Source organism: Conger conger, chromosome 17 (genome assembly GCF_963514075.1).
Source record: "Conger conger chromosome 17, fConCon1.1, whole genome shotgun sequence".
NCBI lineage: Eukaryota > Metazoa > Chordata > Actinopteri > Anguilliformes > Congridae > Conger > Conger conger.
Genome location: NC_083776.1, coordinates 3,620,267 through 3,642,719, shown reverse-complemented (window position 1 = coordinate 3,642,719; position 22,453 = coordinate 3,620,267). Strand labels below are relative to the sequence as shown.

The 22,453-nt window shown below is 51.0% G+C and overlaps 1 protein-coding gene across 3 annotated transcripts in view; it reads right to left on the bottom strand.

Annotated features, from left to right (window-relative positions):
• The window catches only part of med14 (mediator complex subunit 14), a 30,816-nt gene extending 8,363 nt beyond the window's left edge, over positions 1–22,453 (bottom strand). Inside the window, exons 1-24 of one of the 3 annotated variants that reach the window (XM_061225624.1) lie at positions 22,056–22,453; positions 19,751–19,777; positions 19,487–19,592; positions 18,559–18,732; positions 18,036–18,165; positions 17,239–17,367; positions 16,651–16,758; positions 13,579–13,711; positions 13,198–13,348; positions 12,423–12,534; positions 11,974–12,099; positions 10,983–11,061; positions 10,369–10,528; positions 9,918–10,112; positions 8,527–8,661; positions 8,347–8,423; positions 7,653–7,813; positions 6,225–6,371; positions 5,415–5,506; positions 3,997–4,149; positions 2,996–3,265; positions 2,424–2,555; positions 1,525–1,636; positions 1–126 (exon numbers count right to left, since the gene is read on the bottom strand). In XM_061225624.1, coding sequence (XP_061081608.1) covers positions 1–126; positions 1,525–1,636; positions 2,424–2,555; positions 2,996–3,265; positions 3,997–4,149; positions 5,415–5,506; positions 6,225–6,371; positions 7,653–7,813; positions 8,347–8,423; positions 8,527–8,661; positions 9,918–10,112; positions 10,369–10,528; positions 10,983–11,061; positions 11,974–12,099; positions 12,423–12,534; positions 13,198–13,348; positions 13,579–13,711; positions 16,651–16,758; positions 17,239–17,367; positions 18,036–18,165; positions 18,559–18,732; positions 19,487–19,592; positions 19,751–19,777; positions 22,056–22,228 — 3,208 coding nt within the window. In that variant the 5' untranslated portion in view covers positions 22,229–22,453. The remainder of the gene's footprint in view (positions 127–1,524; positions 1,637–2,423; positions 2,556–2,995; positions 3,266–3,996; positions 4,150–5,414; positions 5,507–6,224; positions 6,372–7,652; positions 7,814–8,346; positions 8,424–8,526; positions 8,662–9,917; positions 10,113–10,368; positions 10,529–10,982; positions 11,062–11,973; positions 12,100–12,422; positions 12,535–13,197; positions 13,349–13,578; positions 13,712–16,650; positions 16,759–17,238; positions 17,368–18,035; positions 18,166–18,558; positions 18,733–19,486; positions 19,593–19,750; positions 19,778–22,055) is intronic. The other 2 variants (XM_061225626.1, XM_061225625.1) reach the window with 2 other exon arrangements.

Here is a 22,453-nt window from a genome sequence, read left to right as displayed (position 1 = left end):
CGTGCGGACTGGCAAAGCTGGAGGTCTGGCCCATAGTAATGCCCAGCGAGGAGGGAGACGGCGTGGGGCCGAACGGGGACGGGGCCCGCAGGGCGCCGCTAGGGGAGCTGGCCGCGTGGATGTTCCCTGCACACAATCAACCAACCAGGGGGCTCCGTCAGAGACGCGCGCGCCCGGCAGAGTCACGCCGCATGCAGGGCGAAGCCGGGGGGGGGACGAGACAATGCAGGAGGGGCCACGAGCCCCAAGCCAGGTGGAGGAGGGTGGAGGAGGGCGGGGGGGCGATGCAGAGTGCATGATTCCCCGCTCTAGTCCGGTGCAAGACCAGCGCGTTTGATGTTTGCGAATGGGCACAGAGACGGCAGGAGCACACGCATGAGCACTAATGTTCAGGCACACACACACACACACGCACACACACACACGGCACAGACAACACATACATACACACACACACACACACACGGCACAGGCAACCACACACACACACACAGGCAACCACACACACACGGCACAGGTAACACATACATACACACACACACACACACACACGGCACAGGTAACACATACTTACACACACACACACACACACACACACACACACACACACGGCACAGGCAACACATACATACATACATACACACACACACACACACACACACACACACACACACGGCACAGGCAACCACACACACACACACAGGCAACCACACACACACGGCACAGGTAACACATACATACACACACACACACACACACACGGCACAGGTAACACATACTTACACACACACACACACACACACACACACACACACACACACGGCACAGGCAACACATACATACATACATACACACACACACACACACACACACACACACACACACGGCACAGGTAACACATACTTACACACACACACACACACACACATACACACACACACGGCACAGGCAACACATACATACATACATACACACACACACACACACACACACGGCACAGGCAACCACAAAAAGCAGGGCAGATGCCTCTTTCAGGTCCACAGCAGGACCCATCAGGGCAGTCCCTGTGCATTAGACCAGGGGTGCACAGCAAGGGCCGATCCGCTTCAGGATTTTGTGCCAACTTCTGCTCTTAATTAGTTAATTAGTTCAAGCACACGAGTGAACCAACTTCTAGAGCTGTCAGAAAAATAAATGAATTGGTTGGAACAAAAACCAGCTTACAGACCGGCCCTCCAGGACTGGATTTGTCGACCCCTGCTGCAGACATGAAGACAGCAGTACGACACACACACACACACACACACACACACACACACACACACACACACACTCTCATACACTCTCATACACTCTCACGCACACACACACACACACACACACGGCACAGGCAAGCACAAAAAGCAGGGCAGACGCCTCTGTCAGGTCCACAGCAGGAGCCCAGCAGGGCAGTGCCTGTGCCTTAGACACTCTGGCGCAGACATAGACAGCAGGGCCGCAGTGCCAGGCGGGTAAGCCTCTTACCAGGAGACTGGGTGGGCAGCATGGAGGGGGAGGGGGTGACGTTGGAGTGGTACGGGTTGGGCGGGGATGTGAGGGGGGGGTAGACCCCACTGCCGGGCTGCTGCTTCACAAACTGGGAGAGAGAGAGAGAGCGAGAGAGAGAGAGAAAGAGAGCGGGTGTGAGAGAGTGAGACAGAGAGAGACAGAGAGAGATGAAGAGAGAGACAGGAGTAAATGAGCCGAACTTGTGGCCAATTAGGTTCTCGTCACGTGCAGTGAGGCCACGCCCACCTAGTTTATGTAATTTATCCACTATTTCTTTGTCCCCTGTCTCAGTATTGGCTAAAACATTCTGACTATTGAGTATGCCTTCCGGCCTACTAGTAACCTCCTCCCTGGTGAAACTCTCAACAAAGTAAGCATTTAAGGCCACAGCAACATCTTTATTCTTATACAGCAGTTCTCCTTTGTTATTCTTAATGCACTCAAAGGTACACTGGGTAAGATTTTTGTGTTAAAACATAGTTACAAGACCATTGTAAATCCCTTCCTATCATTGAAAAAGGCTCACTGACATGCTGACACACCCCGTGTTTATTGTCCTTAAATTCGGGTTTCAAAATATACAGTTGACGGTCCGACACTCTGTACGAAAACATTGTATAACTGTTCAATATGTTTCAGCCAATGGCATTTCAACGTCAGCGCATTCACAGAGAAGGCGGAGGGATAAACAATGTTGTGGTTTGAAGGTGTGGTGTTGCTGCTATTCCTCTCTTGACCGAAATGACCTATTGTACCTTTAACCTCCTCCTTAACTCTCCTTTTCCCCACTACAGTAGGTGACTCAGACCGCTGATGAGGTCAGCCACGCCCACATGCTACGGGGCCCCGCCCACCAGATGCGGAGCCCCGCCCACCTGGCCCGGCTGCAGCTGGAAGGCGAGGGTGTCCATCATGTCCACGCCCACGGGAGACGGCGGGTTGTCGTCCTCGTTCACCGAGCGCCTCCGCGCATCCTGGTTGCTGTCCACGAACATGTTGAGGAATGTCTACGAGGTACATCATGACATTACGTTACGTTACGTTAATGGCATTTGGCAGACACTCTTATCCAGAGGACTAGGACTATCTGATCATTGATTTATTTCCCCGCACCATGCAAATATGAATAAACAGCTTACCTAGCCAAACAAAACTAGCACGGAGGGTTACGGAGGGTCTGTAATGGTAAACGATAAATGGCCGGCATTTATATAGCGCCTTTATCCAAAGCGCTGTACAATTGATGCTTCTCATTCACACATTCATATACACGCTCGCACACCAACGGCGATTGGCTGCCGTGTGAGGCACCAACCAGCTCGTTCTGGAGCATTTTGGGACGAGGCGTTCTTGCTCAGGGACACTTCGACACACCCAGGGCGGAATCGAACCGGCAACCCTCCCCGACTGCCAGACGACCGCCTGGGACTGCCCCAGGGTCTCTAACCTTGAGTCCCGGCGCGGGGTAGAAGCCCTCCACGATCTTGGTGTTGTCGAAGAGGCTGTAGGCGCCGTCGCGGATGGCCACCACCCCCCGGCTGCTGCAGTAGATGTCGATGCAGTACATGTTGCGGAAGGCCAGGCGGATGTGCGTGGGGGACTGGGGCAGGATGGAGAAGCACTGGTAGGCCGTGTTGGTCCTCTGGGTCAGGCCCAGCATGGGCACTGTGGGCAGCTTGTTGATGGCGTTCAGGGGGCCCTGGGTGTCAGACAGGACCTGGAGAGAGGGAGAGGGAGAGAGAGAGAGAGAGGGGGAGGGAGAGAGAGAGAGGGGGAGGGGGAGAGAGAGAGAGAGAGAGGGAGGGAGGGAGAGAGAGAGGGAGGGAGGGAGGGAGAGAGGGAGAGAGGGAGAGAGGGAGAGAGGGAGGGAGAGAGGGAGAGGGGCGGGGAGAGGGAGGGAGAGAGGGAGGGTGGGAGAGGGGGAGAGAGGGAGGGTGGGAGAGGGAGAGAGAGAGAGAGAGAGAGAGAGAGAGAGGGAGGGAGGGGGAGGGAGGGGGAGGGAGGGAGGGAGAGGGAGAGAGAGAGAGGGAGGGAGAGAGAGAGAGAGGTTTGAGAAAGTCCAATCATTCTGAGGACTTAGATTGAACAGTCTCGATCTCAACCCAAAGATGGATCAGAGCAGCCCTTCTTCCCAGACTTCAGGACTGCACCTGAGCTGGAAACAATAGTGTGACCTAAATATGAGCCAGCAGTGGACCGGAGCCCTGGTGTATGTGCTGCCACTGGGAATGAACGCACTCGGCAAATGTGGACAGCCTGTAGTCTCGTGGTTATGGTCCATGACTGGGACCCGGAAGGTTGGTGGTTCAAGCCCCCGGTGTCGCCACAATAACATCCACACAGCCGTTGGGCCCTTAACCCCACATTGCTCCAGGGGAAGATTGCCAACTGCTTAGTCTAATCAACAGTGAGTGGCTTTGGATGAAAGCGTCACGTGACGTGAGGTACCTGCAGCAGCTGCACCACGCTGGGGGTCTTATTGAACATCTCCTGCAGCTGGTGGAGGATGATGTTGTGGCAGTTGCTGCAGCCGGAGTTGGGGCCCACGGTGCCCAGCGAGATGTGGAACCTGCGGCTGACCGAGTTCCACTGGATCGTCACCTGGAGGAGACAGAACGACAGACTCGAGCCCCGAAATGCGCAGGAATCAGGGGGGGGGAGGAGCCTGAGTGCGAGGCCATGACTCTCTGTGACCTGGGTCCATACAGGCCAAACTTGCAAAAAGCCTTTTCCCCCGAAATACTGGGCACACGATGAAAAACAGTCCTGTGGAACCAGAGATTTGCACGGCGGCGCTATGATTTGTTGGGGCAGAGAGTAGTGGAGATGACTCATCTCCTCAGGCTGCACCTTTCCCTCCCTACCTCAGCACACCATGATTAGCCTTGTATATGCCATAGATTATAATGGCACTTACGTTATATATCAATATTGTTGTATTGTATTGTATTCGATATTTTATGGTGGTATGCTAGTTCGTAAGTTGATGTATTCTTCAATGGTTCCGAGCGTATCTGTATGGTCACGCTAGGACTCGGAACTGCACTGTCCTCTCAGGTCCTCTTCACACTTGTCCCCGAGTTCAATCTGCACTGTGTTGTCCGTGGCTCTGGATAAGAGCATCTGCTAAATGCCTGTGATGTAATAACGTGAAGATGAGAGCTCTCTGTGTGAGCGGCTGATTCCCGGCTGGCTACAGACAGGGCTCTGTTCCGGCTGCCGGGAATTCTGCCACAACCACGACAACAGTTGCGACAACAACGCTGGCAGAAAACACGTTTGACCTTTCAGCCAAGGTGTCACAAAGTCTGTGGGTGAGGTTTAGCGAGAGGCGAGTTCCAGACCCTTCCTGAAGACAAGCCTGAATGTTTAACCTTTATTTAAACGTTAAGGTTGAAGAATCTCTTTTTCTAGAGCGATCTGGCCAAGACAGGCAGCACCAAGTCAAATACACAGTTACAGAAACATATAACAAATTACAATACAGGAATGATGATGAAACCCCCAATATTTCCCACTTAGTTGGGAATACTAAATGGGAGCAGAGCAGTATAGTAGTGAACTGGGAACAGGTAAGAGGGAAAACTATTCTCTTAATGGTACAATAGGTAAGATTTGTGTGTTAAAGCATTAAAGCGTTAAAGCACTGACATGTTTTCTCACCCTCTGCCTCTGAAAATGGATTGTGATTGCCACAGCCAAGTGCGTTCACAGAGAAGGGGGAGGGATAAACAGTGTTGCGGTTTGAAGGCGTTTGTTGCTGCTATTCGAATTGGAAGTCCAAAATGACCTACTGTACCTTTAACACAAAACAATGACCCTCCCCCCCCCCCCCTCACCGAGCTCCCCCCTCCCCCCCCACTCACCGAGCTGCCTTTGGTGCTGCCGTAGCACAGGACCAGCTTGCGATGGTTGTACAGCCGGATCTCAGAGAAGAGGCTGAGGTAGGATGGCAAGTCTGTGGGAAAGAGGGGGAGAGAGAGGGAGAGACAGGGAGAGGGGGGGGGGGGAGGTGGGTAGAGAGAGGGGGCGAGAGGGAGAGAGAGGTGGAGCAGGCCTTTATAAACTCAGAACGAACACATTTGGCACCTGAACCTGTGGCTCGTCAAAGCACGAGGCGGTCGCTTTCAAAGACAGCGCGTCCCCTGGTGCAGCCCAGGGTCTCTGACTAGTGAAGGAATCCACCACAGGCCATGCAGCAGCACAGGATGGAGTGCTGGTCTGAGACCGGGGGGTTTCACAACACAGAGGCTTCAGGTTCAATTCCCAGCTGTGGCACTGCCGTCATACCCTTGAACGTGGTACTTTACCCGACCTGCCGCAGTAAACACCCGGCTGTGTAAATGTACTGCAAGTAAGCATCTGCTAAATGCTGAAATGTGTGCTCTCCGTAGCCCTGGTAGGCCAAAGTAGAGTGACTTCCGCAGTGGGTAAGGTGCATGACTGGAACCTGGAAGGTCAGTGGTTCAAGCCCCTGTGTAGCCACAATAAGATCTGCACGGTTGTTGGGCCCTTGAGCAAGGCTCTTAATGCCACACTGCTCCAGGGTTTGGGTGTTTCTGGTGTACTGTGCGTGAGGGGAGCGGGGTTTGGGTGTCTCTGGTGTACTGTGCGTGAGGGGAGCGGGGTTTGGGTGTTTCTGGTGTACTGTGTGTGCACAGCGGGGTTGGGCGTACCCAGCAGGGCGTGGGAGAACTCCAGCACGCACTGGTACAGCCGGCTGATGCTGCTCCAGTCGTTCAGGAACAGCTCCACCACCTTCCGCCCCCCCACGGGCTCCGACAGCGGGTTCTCGTAGGTCAGGTACACGTAGCGCGTGGAGGCTGCGCACACAAACACACACCGTGGGCCGCGTGCCAAGACACCCTCAAACTGCTGATCTACACTCCATTATGAGGCTTTTCAATTCCTTACAGGGGTTAAAGTGAGCTTTAGGCGAATCTTCAGGGTGACTTTTGTTAGCAGAACGAGAGGGCACAAATGGAAATTGGCAAAGGATAGGTTCTGTACAGGTTGTTCCACCACTGGTGGGGGTGTGGACGCTCTGCCGTTGGGACAAGCGAGAGCCACACAGGCTCATCTCAAAACCCTGCTCCACTTTCAGTCATGCTGCCTGGAGGTGCAGGTCATGACTAACATTCCCACAGACACTGCAGTCAGGAGACGGGATAAACGGCCCAGAAAGTGGACTTCATTTCCAGAAAAAAGGCCACACTCTCCTCCAGCCTTGCTGCTCACCGCAGTGACACTAGGGGAGCACTGAGGTAGAGCAATTGGGGGTTTCTTTCCCATAAAACGGGATTCATTTTGAACGACTAGAAAAGGTGTGCTAAACACACAGAGTGGCTTATTCAGTTAAGGCAGCGTTCTTGTGCATGTTACATTACGTTACATTACATCTCTTTTATCCAAAGCGACTGACAGTTGATTTAGACTAAGCAGGAGATAATCCTCCCCTGGAGCAATGCAGGGTTAAGGGCCTTGCTCAAGGGCCCAATTGTGGCTACACCGGGGATCGAACCGCCGACCTTGCGGGGTCCCTGGGCCCAAGATGTGGGCTTGAGCCCCGACCTGCACCAGCGCAGGCAGCATAAAATACACAACCGCCAGCAGCACTGCCTGAGGGTCAGGAGCCCAGGGTACTTTCCGTCCCTCAGCGACGCCTGGAAGGCAGCTGGTTCAGCTCAGCCAACCACAGATGATGTGTACATAATAATTTGCAGGCCGCTTTTCTTTAATGTTTTTTTCAAAATCAAATCTATCTGCATCTGTGTTCCTGAGCTAGCTAGTTTGCTAAACCCGTCGCGATTAGTTTCCCCAGTTCTACAGGCAGCTTCCTTCCAGGCATCACTGAGGGAAGGAGAGTACCTTGGGCAGTGCGGTCGGACTCAGTCGCCACCCTATCGGCCGGTCTGTCTGCCTGTTTAGATGTACATGAGGCAATCTTCCTCCTCGTTTAAATAACTAATAACTAATTACTGAAGTTAAATAAGCATGGTATTTGACCATTATGAAGCGTCTGGAGGATGCCAGGCAGCGTTTAATCGCTGCGGGAGGCTCGGCCCCCGGGCAGGGGCGTGTGCTGAGGGGCTCTGGGCTCTGACCTTGCTCCCTGGTGGAGGTGCGGGCGAGGGGGCAGTTGGAGAAGGACAGCTCGGCCACCCAGGTGCGGTTGTTGCGGCCCTGCAGCCGGATGGTGCAGTCCAGCAGGGAGCGCTCCAGAGCCCTCTGCGTCTCCTCACTCACCCCTTTACACGGAGGGATCCTGGGAGCCGAGAGAGAGAGTTCAGCACCGGAGGCAAGCACATGGACGTACACATACGCACACACACTCAGTCAATGATATGCACATACAAACAAGTTTATACACACGCACAGGAACACACAGACATGAGCATCTGCACATACAAACAAGCACAGGCACACACAGACATGCATGTCTGTGCATGAGTGAGTAGGAATGCATGTGTGTGTGTGTATGTTTGCAGTGTGTGTGTGTGTATGTCTGTGTGTATGTGTGTGTGCGTGTATGTGTGTGTGGGTGTATGTGGGTGTGGGTGTATGTGGGTGTGTGTCTGTGTGTGTATCTGTGTGTGTGTGGGTGTATGCGTGTGTGTGCAGTGTGTGTGTGTGCTGTGTGCTGTGTGTGTGTGTGTGTGTGTGTGTGGGTGTATGTGTGCAGTGTGTGTGTATGTGTGTGTGTGTGTGTGCAGTGTCTATGTGTGTGCAGTGTGTGTGTGTGTATGTGTGCATGCGTATCTGTGTGCAGTGTGCGTGCGTGTGTGTGTCAGGCGTTACCTGAGGATGCGGATGGCATGGCTGCAGCCATCCCCCTCCACCTGCACGCCCTGATGAGGGATCTCCAGGTTGGTCAGCTGGAGGCACAGGACACACAGACATGGGAGAACGTTGTCAGTGCTCATTGGAGAACTGCACACACAGATGTTGGAGAGCTGCTGTACGTGAAAACACACCCACCTCGCAGCGCAGGCCAATGAAGGGCATGTTGGTGTCACACATGGCCACCAGGTGAGCCAGCACCTTGTTGAAGGCACACATTTCCCCCGAGCGTTTGGGCTTCTTGGGTTCCACTGCGGCCTGGTCTCCAGACAGCTGTCGGCCATCAGAGAGAGGGGGAGATGGAGAGAGAGACGGCGTGAGAGAGAGGGAAATGGGGGAAAGAGAGAGGGAGGAGGCAGGAGAGGAGATAGAGATGAGGTGAGAGAGAGGGAGATGGAGAGAGGGAAATGGGGAGGGAGAAAGGGAGAAATGGGCAGAGGGAGAAAGAGAGAGAGAAATGGGGAGAGGGAGAAAGAGAGGGAGGGAGGAGGGGACAGAGAGAGAGGGAGGAGGGGGAGGGGAGAGAGGGGGAGAGAGAGAGGAAGAGAGAGAACGAGAGGTGAACTCTCGCAAGCTAAATTTAGGCTGTACAGCTCTGACTTGAACACGCTGGTGTCGAGCGTCTTGTTTCAGCCGTATGTATGAGTGTTGCAGTGCAGATTGTCTGTAGCAGGTGCGCCTGTAGCTTACAGCCAGACCATAATCTCAGTCGTGGCCTGCTCGCCAGCGCATTAGCTCCCAGGCGTGAAGGCACCAGTAGCGTTTCCTCTGTGTCACAAGTACAGTTTCAGCCAATTACAATGACATTGTGAAAATGGCCTCAGGCAATACACAAACCCGTGTTCTAACACGTTTCCCCTGCGCGTGTGTGATTAGTACTGAAACAAATGTAGTTGCTCTTGTTACAGATTTGTTATGTTCTCAAGTAGATTTAGTTGCTTTCTACTTCCAGCTGGCAGATGACGGCATGAGGTCTGTGATAATAATAATGATGATGATGATGGTGATAATCTTGCACATCTCAGGAGAGTCGGGGGACTTCCAGTGGCACAGATTAGAGGAAGTGAGACAGACGCACGCAGAGAGAGGTGACTGACTAACCCTCTTCAGCGGGACACAGGGAACCTGCAGCAGTGCTGTAGCCACACACAGAGCTGCTCTCAGCCGGAGTGATTTACACAGCTTTTCACACGCAATCCCTTTGCGCGGCTGGACACGTCACTGAAGCGGGTCAGGTTCTGCAGGCTAACCCTTCTCAAGGGTGCAACAGCCGTGTCCTACCTGGGCATCGATCCCACAGCTTTGGGGTCAAATACGTACATTTTTTTGGATTCAAATACTCTTCTGTGCTCGATTGATCTTGCCCGGTGCGATTGAGCCAGCCAAGAGAACCGGACGGCGGGGTTCGCGCTGTTTGAGAGTACTTCATTGGTTTCGAGAAACCAAACAATCGTATTTGAATTGAAAACCGTGTCGTGTTTGGCCCAGCTCTGGTCAGCGGCCCGGTCCGCGCCCTCCTGGAGACCCACCTTCCTCTTGGCTCCGGGCCGGGGGGCTCGGCTGGAGGCGGCGTCCTGCACCAGCTCCTCCAGGTTGGGCTTGAACTCCTGCAGCAGCTGGGCGCTGGGCAAGGGCTCCTGGCCCTCCAGCTGCGTTGTGGACAGGAAGTAGTACTTGTACTGCAGCTCCGTGGGGCATCCGGGGACCCCCAACATCTCCACCACCTGCGGGAGGGGAGACCTGAGCATCTACTGACACGTCTGTCCACTCCACCGCCTTAGCATCTACTGACACGTCTGTCCACCCCACCACCTGAGCATCTACTGACACGTCTGTCCACCCCACCACCTGAGCATCTACTGACACGTCTGTCCACTCCACCACCTGGCAGCATCACTTGGAGGTCCTGTTCTACTCAGAATATCTAACGCTCTGTGTGCAGGTCTGGAGTTGTGACGGGAGACCAGGGGCGGGGCTTACGATGTAGTACTGCGGGAGGCGTGTCAGCTTGATGAAGAGGCGGTGCTTGGATAGGCTGCCGACCGGGTGGGAGGCGGAGTTAGAGAGGTGGAAGGTGACGCTGCAGAGCGTGGGGAGGTGCTTCACCGACTGCCTGCATCTCTGTTCCCCCAGCCAAAACCTGCACAACAACCAGAGTTACAATACTATACTCATACACACCCCTCTGTTCCCCCAGCCAAAACCTGCACAACAACCAGAGTTACAATACTATACTCATACACACATTCATCCACCCCTCGGTTCTCCCAGCCAAAACCTGCACAACAAGCAGCAGAGTTATAATATTAAACTCATACACACATTCATACACACCCCTCTGTTCCCCCAGCCAAAACCTGCACAACAACCAGCAGAGTTACAGTACTATACTCATATACACCCCTCTGTTCCCCCAGCCAAAACCTGCACAACAACCAGCAGAGTTATAATATTAAACTCATATACACATTCATACACACTCCTCTGTTCCCCCAGCCAAAACCTGCATGACAAGCAGAATTATAAATATTAAACTCATACACACATTCATACACCATACATACATACATTCAGCTGTCAGCACGGGGTCTTACTTGAGCTGCTGCAGCCAGGAGATGATCCGTTTCATGTCGTCGTTGATCGATTTCTCAATGTCATCCAGCATGGACTGTTCTGGAGAGAAACAAACAAATATACCTGACCTGATCCATTCCATCTCACCATCTGCTTAAATTTAAATACATTTCCGTTGTGTTACATTTACATTTACATTTTAGTCATTTGGCAGACGCTTTTAATCCAAAGCGACTTACAAGTGCATAGGTTCTACCACAAGTCAAAGCATCACATCCAGAACTAGAAAAATACACCTGGACTGCTGTTCTAAACATATAGTCGTCATCATAAGTGCAAATTTTTTTATTTTTTTTTTTATTTTTTTTGGGGGGGGGTTAGACAGGGATAGGGGTATCAGAAGGGGGGGGCGGGGTAAATCAGGAGGGGGGACTAAGGTAGAGTTTGAAGAGGTGTGTTTTGAGTCTGCGTCGAAATAGGGGGAGGGATTCTGCTGTCCTGACAGTGGTAGGCAAGTCATTCCACCACTGAGGAACCAGAACGGAAAACAGGCGTGAACGTGCAGCTCGACCGCCAGGTGCCCGTAGAGAGGGAATCGTAAGGCGACCAGAGCTGGCAGACCGGAGTGGTCTAGCTGGGGAGTAGGGATCTAGCTGGGGAGTAATCAGCCTTTGATTTCAATTATTGAGGTTTAGAAACGGGCAGCCTGTAGCCTCGTGGCTAAGGACATGACTGGGACCCGGAAGGTCGGTGGTTCAATCCCCTGTGTCGCCACAATAAGATCCGCACAGCCGTTGGGCCCTTGAGACCCTTAACCCCGCATTGTTCCAGGGGGGATTGTCCCCTGCCTAGTCTAATAAACTGTAAGTCGCTTTGCACAAAAGTGTCAGCTAAATAACACATTATTATTATTTATTATTATATTTCCCTTGCATACAAAGTGTCCTGTTCAGCCTTCGATTTCAATTACTGAGGTATAGAAACAGGCAAGGCGCGGAGCCTGCCACTTACCTATTCCATACAGCATTGGCTGGAACATTCCGGAATGCAAGTCAACGAATATGTGGAGACACTCGGAGCGCCCACACGGCTCCAGGATGGGAATGACCAGGGTGGGCAGAGCGGTTTCTATGAAGGCTGAAAGAGAAGATGACCGATTATGATTATGATTATTATTATTATTATTATTATCTGTTCCATTGCCTGTAGTGTAGTGGCTAAGGTGCTTGACTGGGACACGGAAAGTTGGTGGCTCAAGCCCCAGTGTCGGCACGATAAGAGCCACACAGCTGTTGGGCCCTTAACCCCACATTGCTCCAGGGGGGGATTGTCCCCTGGCTTAGGCTAATCAACTGTAAGTCGCGTTGGGTAAAGTGTCGGCTCAATGACGAAAATGACGATTGTGATCATTACGATTGTTATTCCTATGATCTCGAGGCTCCACGGGGGGGAACACTCACAGCTGTCGTTGGGGTTGTGGCCCTTCAGTATGGCTTTGAGCTCCTGCAGCTTCTGGTGGGAGCGGGCGTGGACGCTGACGATCAGCAGCTTCTCCACGGACAGATGGTCGATCTGCGGCAGGAGGGGGAGGAGGAGCACAGTGGCATCTCTGTGCGAGGGGAAGGCCCCCCGGCTTCCCGTTTCTCACGGGCCCAACGCAATCGGAATGCGAGACGGCATTCCTGCAGCCCGCAGCTGAAGGTCGCCATGCCAACGCGCTCCAGATCCGTACACACACACACACACAGTCCAGATCCGTGTACACACACGCGTACACACACTCCGGATCCGTACACACACACACACACACACTCCAGATCCATATACACACACATGTACACACACACACACTCCAGATCCGTACACACACACACACACTCCAGATCCGTACACACACACACACACAGTCCAGATCCGTGTACACACACGTATACACACACTCCAGATCCGTACACACACGCGTACACACACACACACACTCCGGATCTACACACACACACACACACACACACACACACACACACTCCAGATCCATATACACACACACGTACACACACACACACTCCAGATCCGTACACACACACGCACACTCCAGATTTGTATACACACACGCACACACACACACACACACACACACACACACACACAAACACCATACCAATAACTGGCAGATGACACACAAGGCTATGTGCATTCTGTGGAGGTTTTCCAGTACAGCAGTTTTTTTTCTGTTACCTTCATGGCTCTCTCCATTAGTTTGGAGTCGCAGGCTGGCAGTGGAGGCTCATGGGATATCTGCAGGGGCTTCGAGCCGTCGGATTCCTCGATCTTGATATTGACCTTGTGGACCGAAGCCGAACCGGTCTTACGGCCGAGGATCTGCTGACTGCAGAGAGGACAGTGTGTGTTAACAGAAACAGGATCACGGACTGCAGAGATGAGTGTGTTTTAACAGAAACAGGATCACAGACTGCAGAGAGGACAGTGTGTGTTAACAGAAAGAGGATCACGGACTGCAGAGATGAGTGTGTTTTAATAGAGACAGGGTCATGGAAATCAGAGTGTCTTCAAACTCAAACAGACGTTTCCAAGTCCCAGTGAGGAGCGGAGACTTACTTCCAGACGGTGAGGGTGAGGCACTTGGCGGGCAGGTAGCGCTCCACCTGGACCAGGTCGCCCCAGCGCTCCCGGACCAGCGTGAGGGTCTGAGAGTGCAGCACCTCCAGCTGCAGCGACAGGCAGAACGAGTCTGGAGCTCCGGGTCAAGGGCCGTCACCCGCGCCTCTTTCACAACGAGACTGGCCCACCACCTCCGCTACACAAACCACCGCCAGGCCCCAACACCCAATCAGCACGTAAAGCACAGCTCTGTGTCTGCATGGGTTTCAGTTGCAACAGAGTTGAACGAAGATGCGAAAATACACAGTCCAAGCTCTTATTTTTTTCCCCCTTTTCTCCTTTCATTTTCTCCTTTTCTTGCCCCTCGCACCATCTAGGGGGCGCTCCATCTAGGGGGCGACATGGCTCAGACAGTAAGAGCAGTCGTCTGGCAGTCGGAGGGTTGCCAGTTCGATCCCCCGCCCGGGCTGTGTCGAGGTGTCCCTGAGCAAGACACCTAACCCCCAAAATGCTCCTGACGAGCTGGTCGGGGCCTTGCATGGCAGCCAGTCGCCGTTGGTGTGTGAGTGTGTGTATGAATGGGTGAATGGAGAAGCATCAATTGTACAGCGCTTTGGATAAAGGCGCTATATAAATGCCTGCCATTTACCATTTACCATTTACCATCTATCAAAAGAGGCCAGGAAAAGTAAGCAACTGGAATGTGTGCGTCTTCAAACCACATAAAGATAATCCACATACACTGATCACATGCAGGAAAGGCCGGCAGTGTGTGCACATTGGTTCAGTTGCAGTGTGCTCAGCTGGGCCTTTAAACCACAGGTTTAAATACCCGAGACCACAGCGATCCAAATCCGTGAACTAGGATGAGCTTTTCCAGTTCGAATGCAGTCCTGTGGCCTGGAGGTTTAAACCTGAGGTTCTGATGGCCCACTGTGTTGAGGGTTGTTTGTAAATTTGTTTTTGGAATTGTGGAGGTCGCGGGAGATGCAATAGCACTCTGAGGTGTTGAAGTAGTTCTGGAGTAGCACCCAGTGGTCCCCAGGGAAGATCCAGCACACAGGGCTCATTCATGTCTCCAGCTCGTGGAAACGCCCGTCACTGTGTGGCCAACCTTGACATTCCTGATTCGTCTTGTTTTTCAGTCTGCGCAGAAGGGCACCCCTCTCACGGTTTTTAAAAATAAATGCCACGCAAACCAAAAAACACTGCAAAAAAGATTCAGTGCGGCACAGCTGAACTGATTCATGAGATCCAGCCTGCTCGTTCCATGCTAACACGGAAACGGAGCCAGTGAATGCACAAAAATGAAAACGAAATCGTCAAACGGCTCGTCAAGGTCGGGGGAATTTTAAAGGTATATTTCCCCAAATACCGGTGCGTTCCTTTAAAGCTTATTGATCAATGAGTCAGTGTGCACACGCACGGGCCACGGTGGTCGGCTCTAACCCAACACAAGGTGCCTGAGGAGCCTGCACAGAGTGTAACGAGGCGTGAGCTAAAATCACGATGAGGAGCGTCCGATCAATACAGAGCGGACGGGGCTGAAGGGGAGACGCCCGAGAACCGCCTCACGCCACGTCTCACAGACGAAGACTTCACACGGTGAGAGAGCATTAGCATTCAACGTTCACCGCGAAGCTGCGCTTCAGAGATCCAAGATCAGTCAATCGACAGATCCCCGACGGATTTAATTTTTTTTTACATATAATATATATATATATTTTTTTTTTTATGAGCTGCATACTAAGACATTGGCCCAGAAGGGTAGATGAACAAGGTCGTTGCCTGTGAGAGATGTTCGTACTTTCTGTTCCATCAAAGCCCAGAACTACATAATTTGACTCTAATCTTAATGCACTCAGGTGCTGAGGGACTTGACATGACTCATCACTCCTGCGCAAAGCCCAGAAAGACGGCTCAGACTCACTTAACTCTTTAAAGTGAGTCACTGCACTAAGCAGCGTCCATTGGCGACATGGCTCAGGCAGTAAGAGCAGTCGTCTGGCAGTCGGAGGGTTGCCAGTTCGATCCCCCGCCCGGGCTGTGTCGAGGTGTCCTTGAGCAAGACACCTAACCCCCAAAATGCTCCTGACGAGCTGGTCGGCACCTTGCATGGCAGCCAATCGCCGTCGGTGTGTGAGTGTGTGTATGAATGGGTGAATGGAGAAGCATCAATTGTACAGCGCTTTGGAAAAAGGCGCTATATAAATGCCAACCATTTAACCATTTACCGTTTACCATTGTTGCCGCTTCTCTGCGACACGTGAATAGAGAAAGAAGAAGACATTCGCAACAAGCTGTTAGAGAGGGGTGCGCGAATGACACTCGCCATTTCCTGCCTTCTTCTCTCAGAAGAGACCGTGCACTACTCAGCTTTGACATGTGAACAACGTGAGGCCCAGGAAACCCTCAACGGCTACAGCAGATTCAAACTCCCGTATAAACTCACTGATAGATTTGGGAAAGGCCTGTGCTTTTAATCATTGGCTGCAATTCATTTGCAGGTTTAAGCCGTTCATAATTGGCCAGGAGATCAGCCGTTTCTGAGATACTTGAATCATCTGGCACCAACAATCATTCCACAGTCAAAGTCACTTTGATCAATTTCTCTCCCCCCAATTCTGATCCCCAACTGAAGTTCCTGACCCATGTCTGCATGATTTTATGCATTGCACTGTTGCCACACGATTGGCCGATTAGATAATCGCATGAATAAGTAGTACTCCTGATACAGTGCTCAGTGATTGTGTAGCGCTCTGCCTACACCAGTACAGACTCCAGCAGGCAGTGTGCCAGGTTACATTACATTACATTATTGGCATTTGGCAGACGCTCTTATCCAGAGCGACGTACAGTTGATTAGACTAAGCAGGAGATAATCCTCCCCTGGAGCAATGCAGGGTTAAGGGCCTCGCTCAAGGGCCCAACGGCTGTGCGGATCTTTTTGTGGCTACACCGGGATTGGAACCACCGACCTTGCGTGTCCCAGTCATGTACCTTAACCACTACGCTACAGGCCGCCCTAAGGTTGGCGCGGGGCCGGGAGAGCGGGCTGGGAAAGGATACGCAGGCAGTTGTACATGTCCTGAAGGGGCTTGTCGTCGGCCAGCAGGCGGGACTGCACCAGCTCGTGGATGAAGTTCACCTGCATGCTGTGCACCAGGGCTCGTCCGTCTGTGCGGGGCAGGGGGACGGGGTCATTTTCCTGTGCCCCTTACCTCGTTTTTATACTCCCAGCGCAACGGGGGAAGTGATGGAATGACACATTCCAGTTCCTTTAGATTAACTCTAGGAAGTAACATTGCGCTGCCAATTTAACTTTGTTTGCTTTTTTTATGATGAATATTTTGACACCTATGTTTTTAAAAAAATATAGATATATCAAAACATTGATACGTGACAGTAAATATATTGAAAAAAGTACAGTTTCCTTGTAACGTATAAATTATAATGTGCCGTTTACTAAATACAGCCATTTTTCTTCATTATCATCAAGGGTGGCAATAATTCTGGAGGCCACTGTATAGAACTTTCCAGAATTCAGGTGTAAATAAACATGCAAAAACCAGCACAGCATTTTTATTTTTATTTTATTGCATTTAATATCTAAGAGCACTTGTTACTGGGCCCATTCCCACATTCCCGTAGCCTCACCTCCGGTCTCCTTGTCCTCCACCAGGATCTCCAGTTTGAGCAGCCTCCACGGGATGTCCGGGTCGTCCCCCATCACCGTTAGCGTGGCCTCGAACTCGCCCTCCACCCGGAACCTCACCCGCCCGTTGGCTAAGACAGGAAGACACGCGCGAGAGTCGTCACGGTCGGTGTGCAATCCGATGGAACATCGACGAATTAGCATTCAGCGGCAGAGACTGAGCCACGCTTCCCTCAGGCCCGCGGAGAAGTTTTGGGGAACTCCAGGCACTTTGGTAGCCATGGGAACGGGCAGAGCTTACCCACGGTGAGGTTGGCCAGCTGAGGGAGCAGAGCTTACCCACGGTAGGGTATAGATGTTTGCCTGGGTAACAGGCAGAGCTTACCCACGGTTAGGTATAGATGTTTGCCATAGGAACGGGCAGAGCTTACCCACGGTGAGGTATAGATGGTAGCCATAGGAACGGGCAGAGCTTACCCACGGTGAGGTACAGATGGTAGCCATAGTAACAGGCAGCGCTTACCCACAGTGAGGTACAGATGGTAGCCATAGTAACAGGCAGAGCTTACCCACAGTGAGGTACAGATGGTAGCCATAGTGACAGGCAGAGCTTACCCATAGTGAGGTACAGATGGTAGCCATAGTAACAGGCAGAGCTTACCCACAGTGAGGTACAGATGGTAGCCATAGTAACAGGCAGAGCTTACCCACAGTGAGGTATAGCTGGTAGCCATAGTGACAGGCAGAGCTTACCCATAGTGAGGTACAGATGGTAGCCATAGTAACAGGCAGAGCTTACCCACGGTGAGGTTGGCCAGCTGAGGGGGCAGGTCGGTGGTGACCAGGCGGTGCCGCAGGATCTGACTGAGCTGGCCCAGGGTGGCCTGCTTCTCTGCCTTGGTGACGGGGTCGGGAGGGATGATCTTGTCCTGCAGAGACATTCCCTGCAGTGTTCACAGACTGTCCAACGGCAGACAGAGCAGCATTCATATGCCCAAGGTACCCTCCTTCCCTTAGTGACGCCTGGAAGGCAGCAGCTTGTAGAACTGGGGAAACTAATCCTCACCTGCAAAGTAGTATGTACACATAGTCTGTGGTGGGCTGAGCTGAACCTGCTGCCTTCCAGGCATCACTGGGAGAAGGAAAGTACCCTGGGTCATTCATACCATGGTTACTATGAATAGTACCATGGCCTATAGACAGCTTGAAATCTGTGCCGCGTAAAACACTCCCACGCAAGTCTCAGCATCACACCTGTAGTCCACAGCTTACCCTGGTGCAGGTGGGCAGGTATCACAGTGTCAGGCCTGCACACAGCTTACCCTGATGCAGGTGGGCAGACGCGGGTACGAGCCGGTGGTCAGCACGTCGATGGCGAAGGGGATGGCGAAGCTGGGCAGGCGGGCGTGGACCAGGGCATCCCTCGCCAGCGAGGCCAGCCTGTCTGCTGTGTCCACAAACAGGAAGGCCTGCTGGTCCAGGAAGCTGGAGATCATCTGCAGGTGGGGAAACAAAGTGGAATTTCAGAAGAAGAAAAAAACTACAATACCCACAACACCACACGTGCGAATATTCCTAAACACTCAACAGCGCATATTCAGCTTGACTGAAAAACCCCTACGGCTCATAATATATATGGCTCTGGATGAAGAAAATTAAAGAGACCACGTCAAATTTGCAGTTCCACAGTTCATGGGTATGCGTCTGCAAAGTTTAACTTTTGATATTCTCTCAACTATTGACCACATTTGATTTTAATTACAAACAAACATATTGTCATTCAGAGCATTTATTTGCATAAAATAACAACTGGTAAAATTACTAAAGATACAGTGTTGTTATACATTGAATGAGGCAAACTAAACAAGTTTATAACAAATTAATAAAAGTATATTCAACCATCAATATTTAGTGGAGTAACTTAGATTGCTTAAAAAAAAATAAAAAAATTTTTTATATAGGATGGTTGGTTCATTATTTTCAGAGCTGTAAAAACTGGATTGCGAATATTAGATCTGTATTAATATTAATATGAATATATTTAGTTTACCTTTCCCCCTTTTTATTTATTTTTTTAAGTTTTGGTCTTGTGTGATTTAAGGTCCTGTTGTTGGTGGATTTGGATTTGGATCTGGTCTGTGTGTGTGTGTGTGCGTGCGTGCGTGCGTGGATTCGTGAGCATGCGTGTGCGTGCATTCATGTGCGTGTGTGTGTGGCACTGAGAGTATTCCCAGGTGCAGAGTCACTCACCGCACACTTCTCCACCTTCCCAGCATTCCCTGCCCACTTGACTAAGGCCAACAGCCGCACAAAGAGCTGGCGTGTCCGACTGGCAAACTGCACAATCTCGATCTTCCTGTCAGAACCGGAAAACGTCACAAATTTAGCCACGGACACCGAGCGAAGAACAATCACAGCAAAAACGTTTCTGAGAATCAAAGGTGGCTCCACAGTCCACATACTCTCAGTAGATTTGTTCAGTTCTTATTCGTCACTTCTAAGATAAACGCTTACCTTTCCATATCTGGCTTCCGGGGAAGCCTGTAACACAAAAAGGTACATTTCATTAACGATGCAAAATTAAAGCTTCATCCAAACCTCTTCCCCTTACCCGTGGCAGTTACAGTCACATAATTAAATTGATTCTGCATTATTAAATTCCTTCCGCATTATTAAATTAATTATGCTGTTTTTACACAGCAGCTGTCGTAATTTACAATAGAGACTAATAATATCAGTCATAATAAAACTGTTAAAACAGGTTCAGTCAGTTTGATTTCGGTGTCACTGGGTTTCCTGACTCCTGAGGGCTGCTGACACATCAGCACGAAGCCCAAGTGAATCTCTGCTGGGTGCACTGCATTAAAGGTACAATAGGTAAGATTTTTGTGTTAAAAAATTGCTACAAGACCATTGTGAATCCCTTCCTATCATTGAAAAACTGATGCCTACTGACATGTTTTCTCACCCTCTGCCTGTGTTTATAGTCCTTAAATTCGGGGTTTCAAAATATACAGTTGACGGACCAACACTTTGTACCAAAACATTGTACAGCCGTACAATAATTCCAGCTCATTGGTTGAAAATTGGTTCTAATTGTCACAGCCAATGGCGTGTCAGCATCAGTGTGTTCACAGAGAAGGGGGAGGGATAAACAGTGTTGTGGTTTGAGGGTTTTTGTTGCTGCAATTCCTCTCTCGACCATTAGGAGTCTGAAATTACGTATTGTACCTTTAAGACACATGGACTGGGAGTGTCAGAACTCAGTCCAGCCAGGCCCTTCTGGATTAAGTTACTTTAGGATATTGATATAGGACAAAGCTCCACACTTTAGTGCCAGCCATGTTTGGACAAGGCTACACAGAATAAAGAGCTTATTTTAATAGCTGTCGGGGGGAAATCTTAAGTCATGACCAGAATAAAGCACAATTGACCCTCCAAGAAGAACCAGAATATCGTGCAAAACCCTCCAAATGAATATTCCAGATGATGCAGTCTCTCAGATATAAACAAATACTGTGGACTTTCTTCAGGACTTACAGATTGTGATTAATGGTTAATACAATACATACACATATGCATGTGCAGTCCACTGCATTCAGTGAAAGCGTATCTGAACCATACACAGCAAACAGGGCTGCAGGGGCACACGCGTGCAGCAGGCGGGCACGGGGAGGGGCTGACAGTATGAAAACACTCCCTGCGTCGGGTGCGCAGTTTTAAAGGAGTTTCGTGGGAACCTCCAGCTGTGCTGCCGTCAGTCACACAGTAGGGGGGAAGGGTTTAAGTGCTGCACTGCAGGCTCATGTTCAGCCCCGATACAATGTAGCAAAACGTTCATGTAAACAGAAACGGTGGCGCGTTGAACATCCCATTGCAAACAGTGGGCGGACTGATTTGCAGGTTTGCTACGATGGCATCTGAGAAGAACGTTCTCCGGGCGTTGATGCATAGGCCTACGTCATTAATTGATTCGGGCTACGCCCCCCCCCCCCCCCCCGACACACCCACCAAACGGGAGTAAACATGGCTGAAAGCTGTTGAAAAGTGTCGCACATCGCTGGGAGGAAACATAACGTTCAACCCCCAAAATGTAGCAAAACCTTATAATTGAACGTGGCTCTGGCCTCTGAAAACGCACCACTGCAGTGAGAGGGATCCGATAACCTCTACGCAACAACAAGGAGCTAATGCGTTCAGGTGCAGTGTAGTTCACTGCACAGTTCAGGCACATTTGCTCCCCACTTTTAGTGCAAATCCAGTCTAGGAGGCTGAGCGATGTTTAAGAAAACATAACTGACACACCCGAGGCTAAATTAAAAAAAATATCCACACCAATAGGCTCCGCAGATGCAGAAATAAGTCACAATAATCATCCCTCGATGGATGCATAATCGTGATCATTACAGACCAGTCTCTGAATACATTGCATTACATTAATGAATACAAGTTTGTTCCAGATTGAATTTGTTAAACTGCTGTGTGGCTTTTGGGCAGCTTGCCAACTTACGATATTTTTTTTTACCATTAACTATCGGACTGTATTGAAATGCACAAATAAGTTGCCATCGGTGGAACCCTGGTAGTACAACCGACCGGTCAGAAGGAGGACAACTTCACCTAGTTGTCAATAGTACTTGAACCACGCCTATGGAAGGATGGATGGATGCAGCAGACAATCAACAACAGTAAGGGAAAAGTGATGACATGACAGTAACCAATAGCTCCAGCAAGCTCACAACCAAACATGTACTCTGTTGTAAACTATCTAATAAGCTCGCTGGATGACCAAGTTAACTGGCCATCTGTCAATACTCACAGTTCAGCCAACAGGGTGATTTCATGATAGGTTCTTTGCAGGAGGAATTCGATCAGCAGGCTAAGTCGGACGCCGTGCGTTGCAGGGGCACCAGGCGGAGGGGGCTGAGGCGTTGAGGTTGGACCCCCGGCCGGGACCAGTTGGCCATCTGGACCAATTTGCACCGGGGCCATTTTAAAACAGTTTACAGCGATGGGGAACGAAAAAGAAAGTTAGCGAATCTGGAGGTCTCTGATCACTTCGGATAGAAACTCCCCTCTTTTGCACTACGCCCTGTTCTTCTTGGCAGGACGTTGGCGTCTTCGCCCTAATGAAAACACAGCGTACATCCTCCGCTTATTGCCGTAAACCCAATACCTCACAGCTACATCTCCGCCATGTTCATCGCTTCTTTGCAG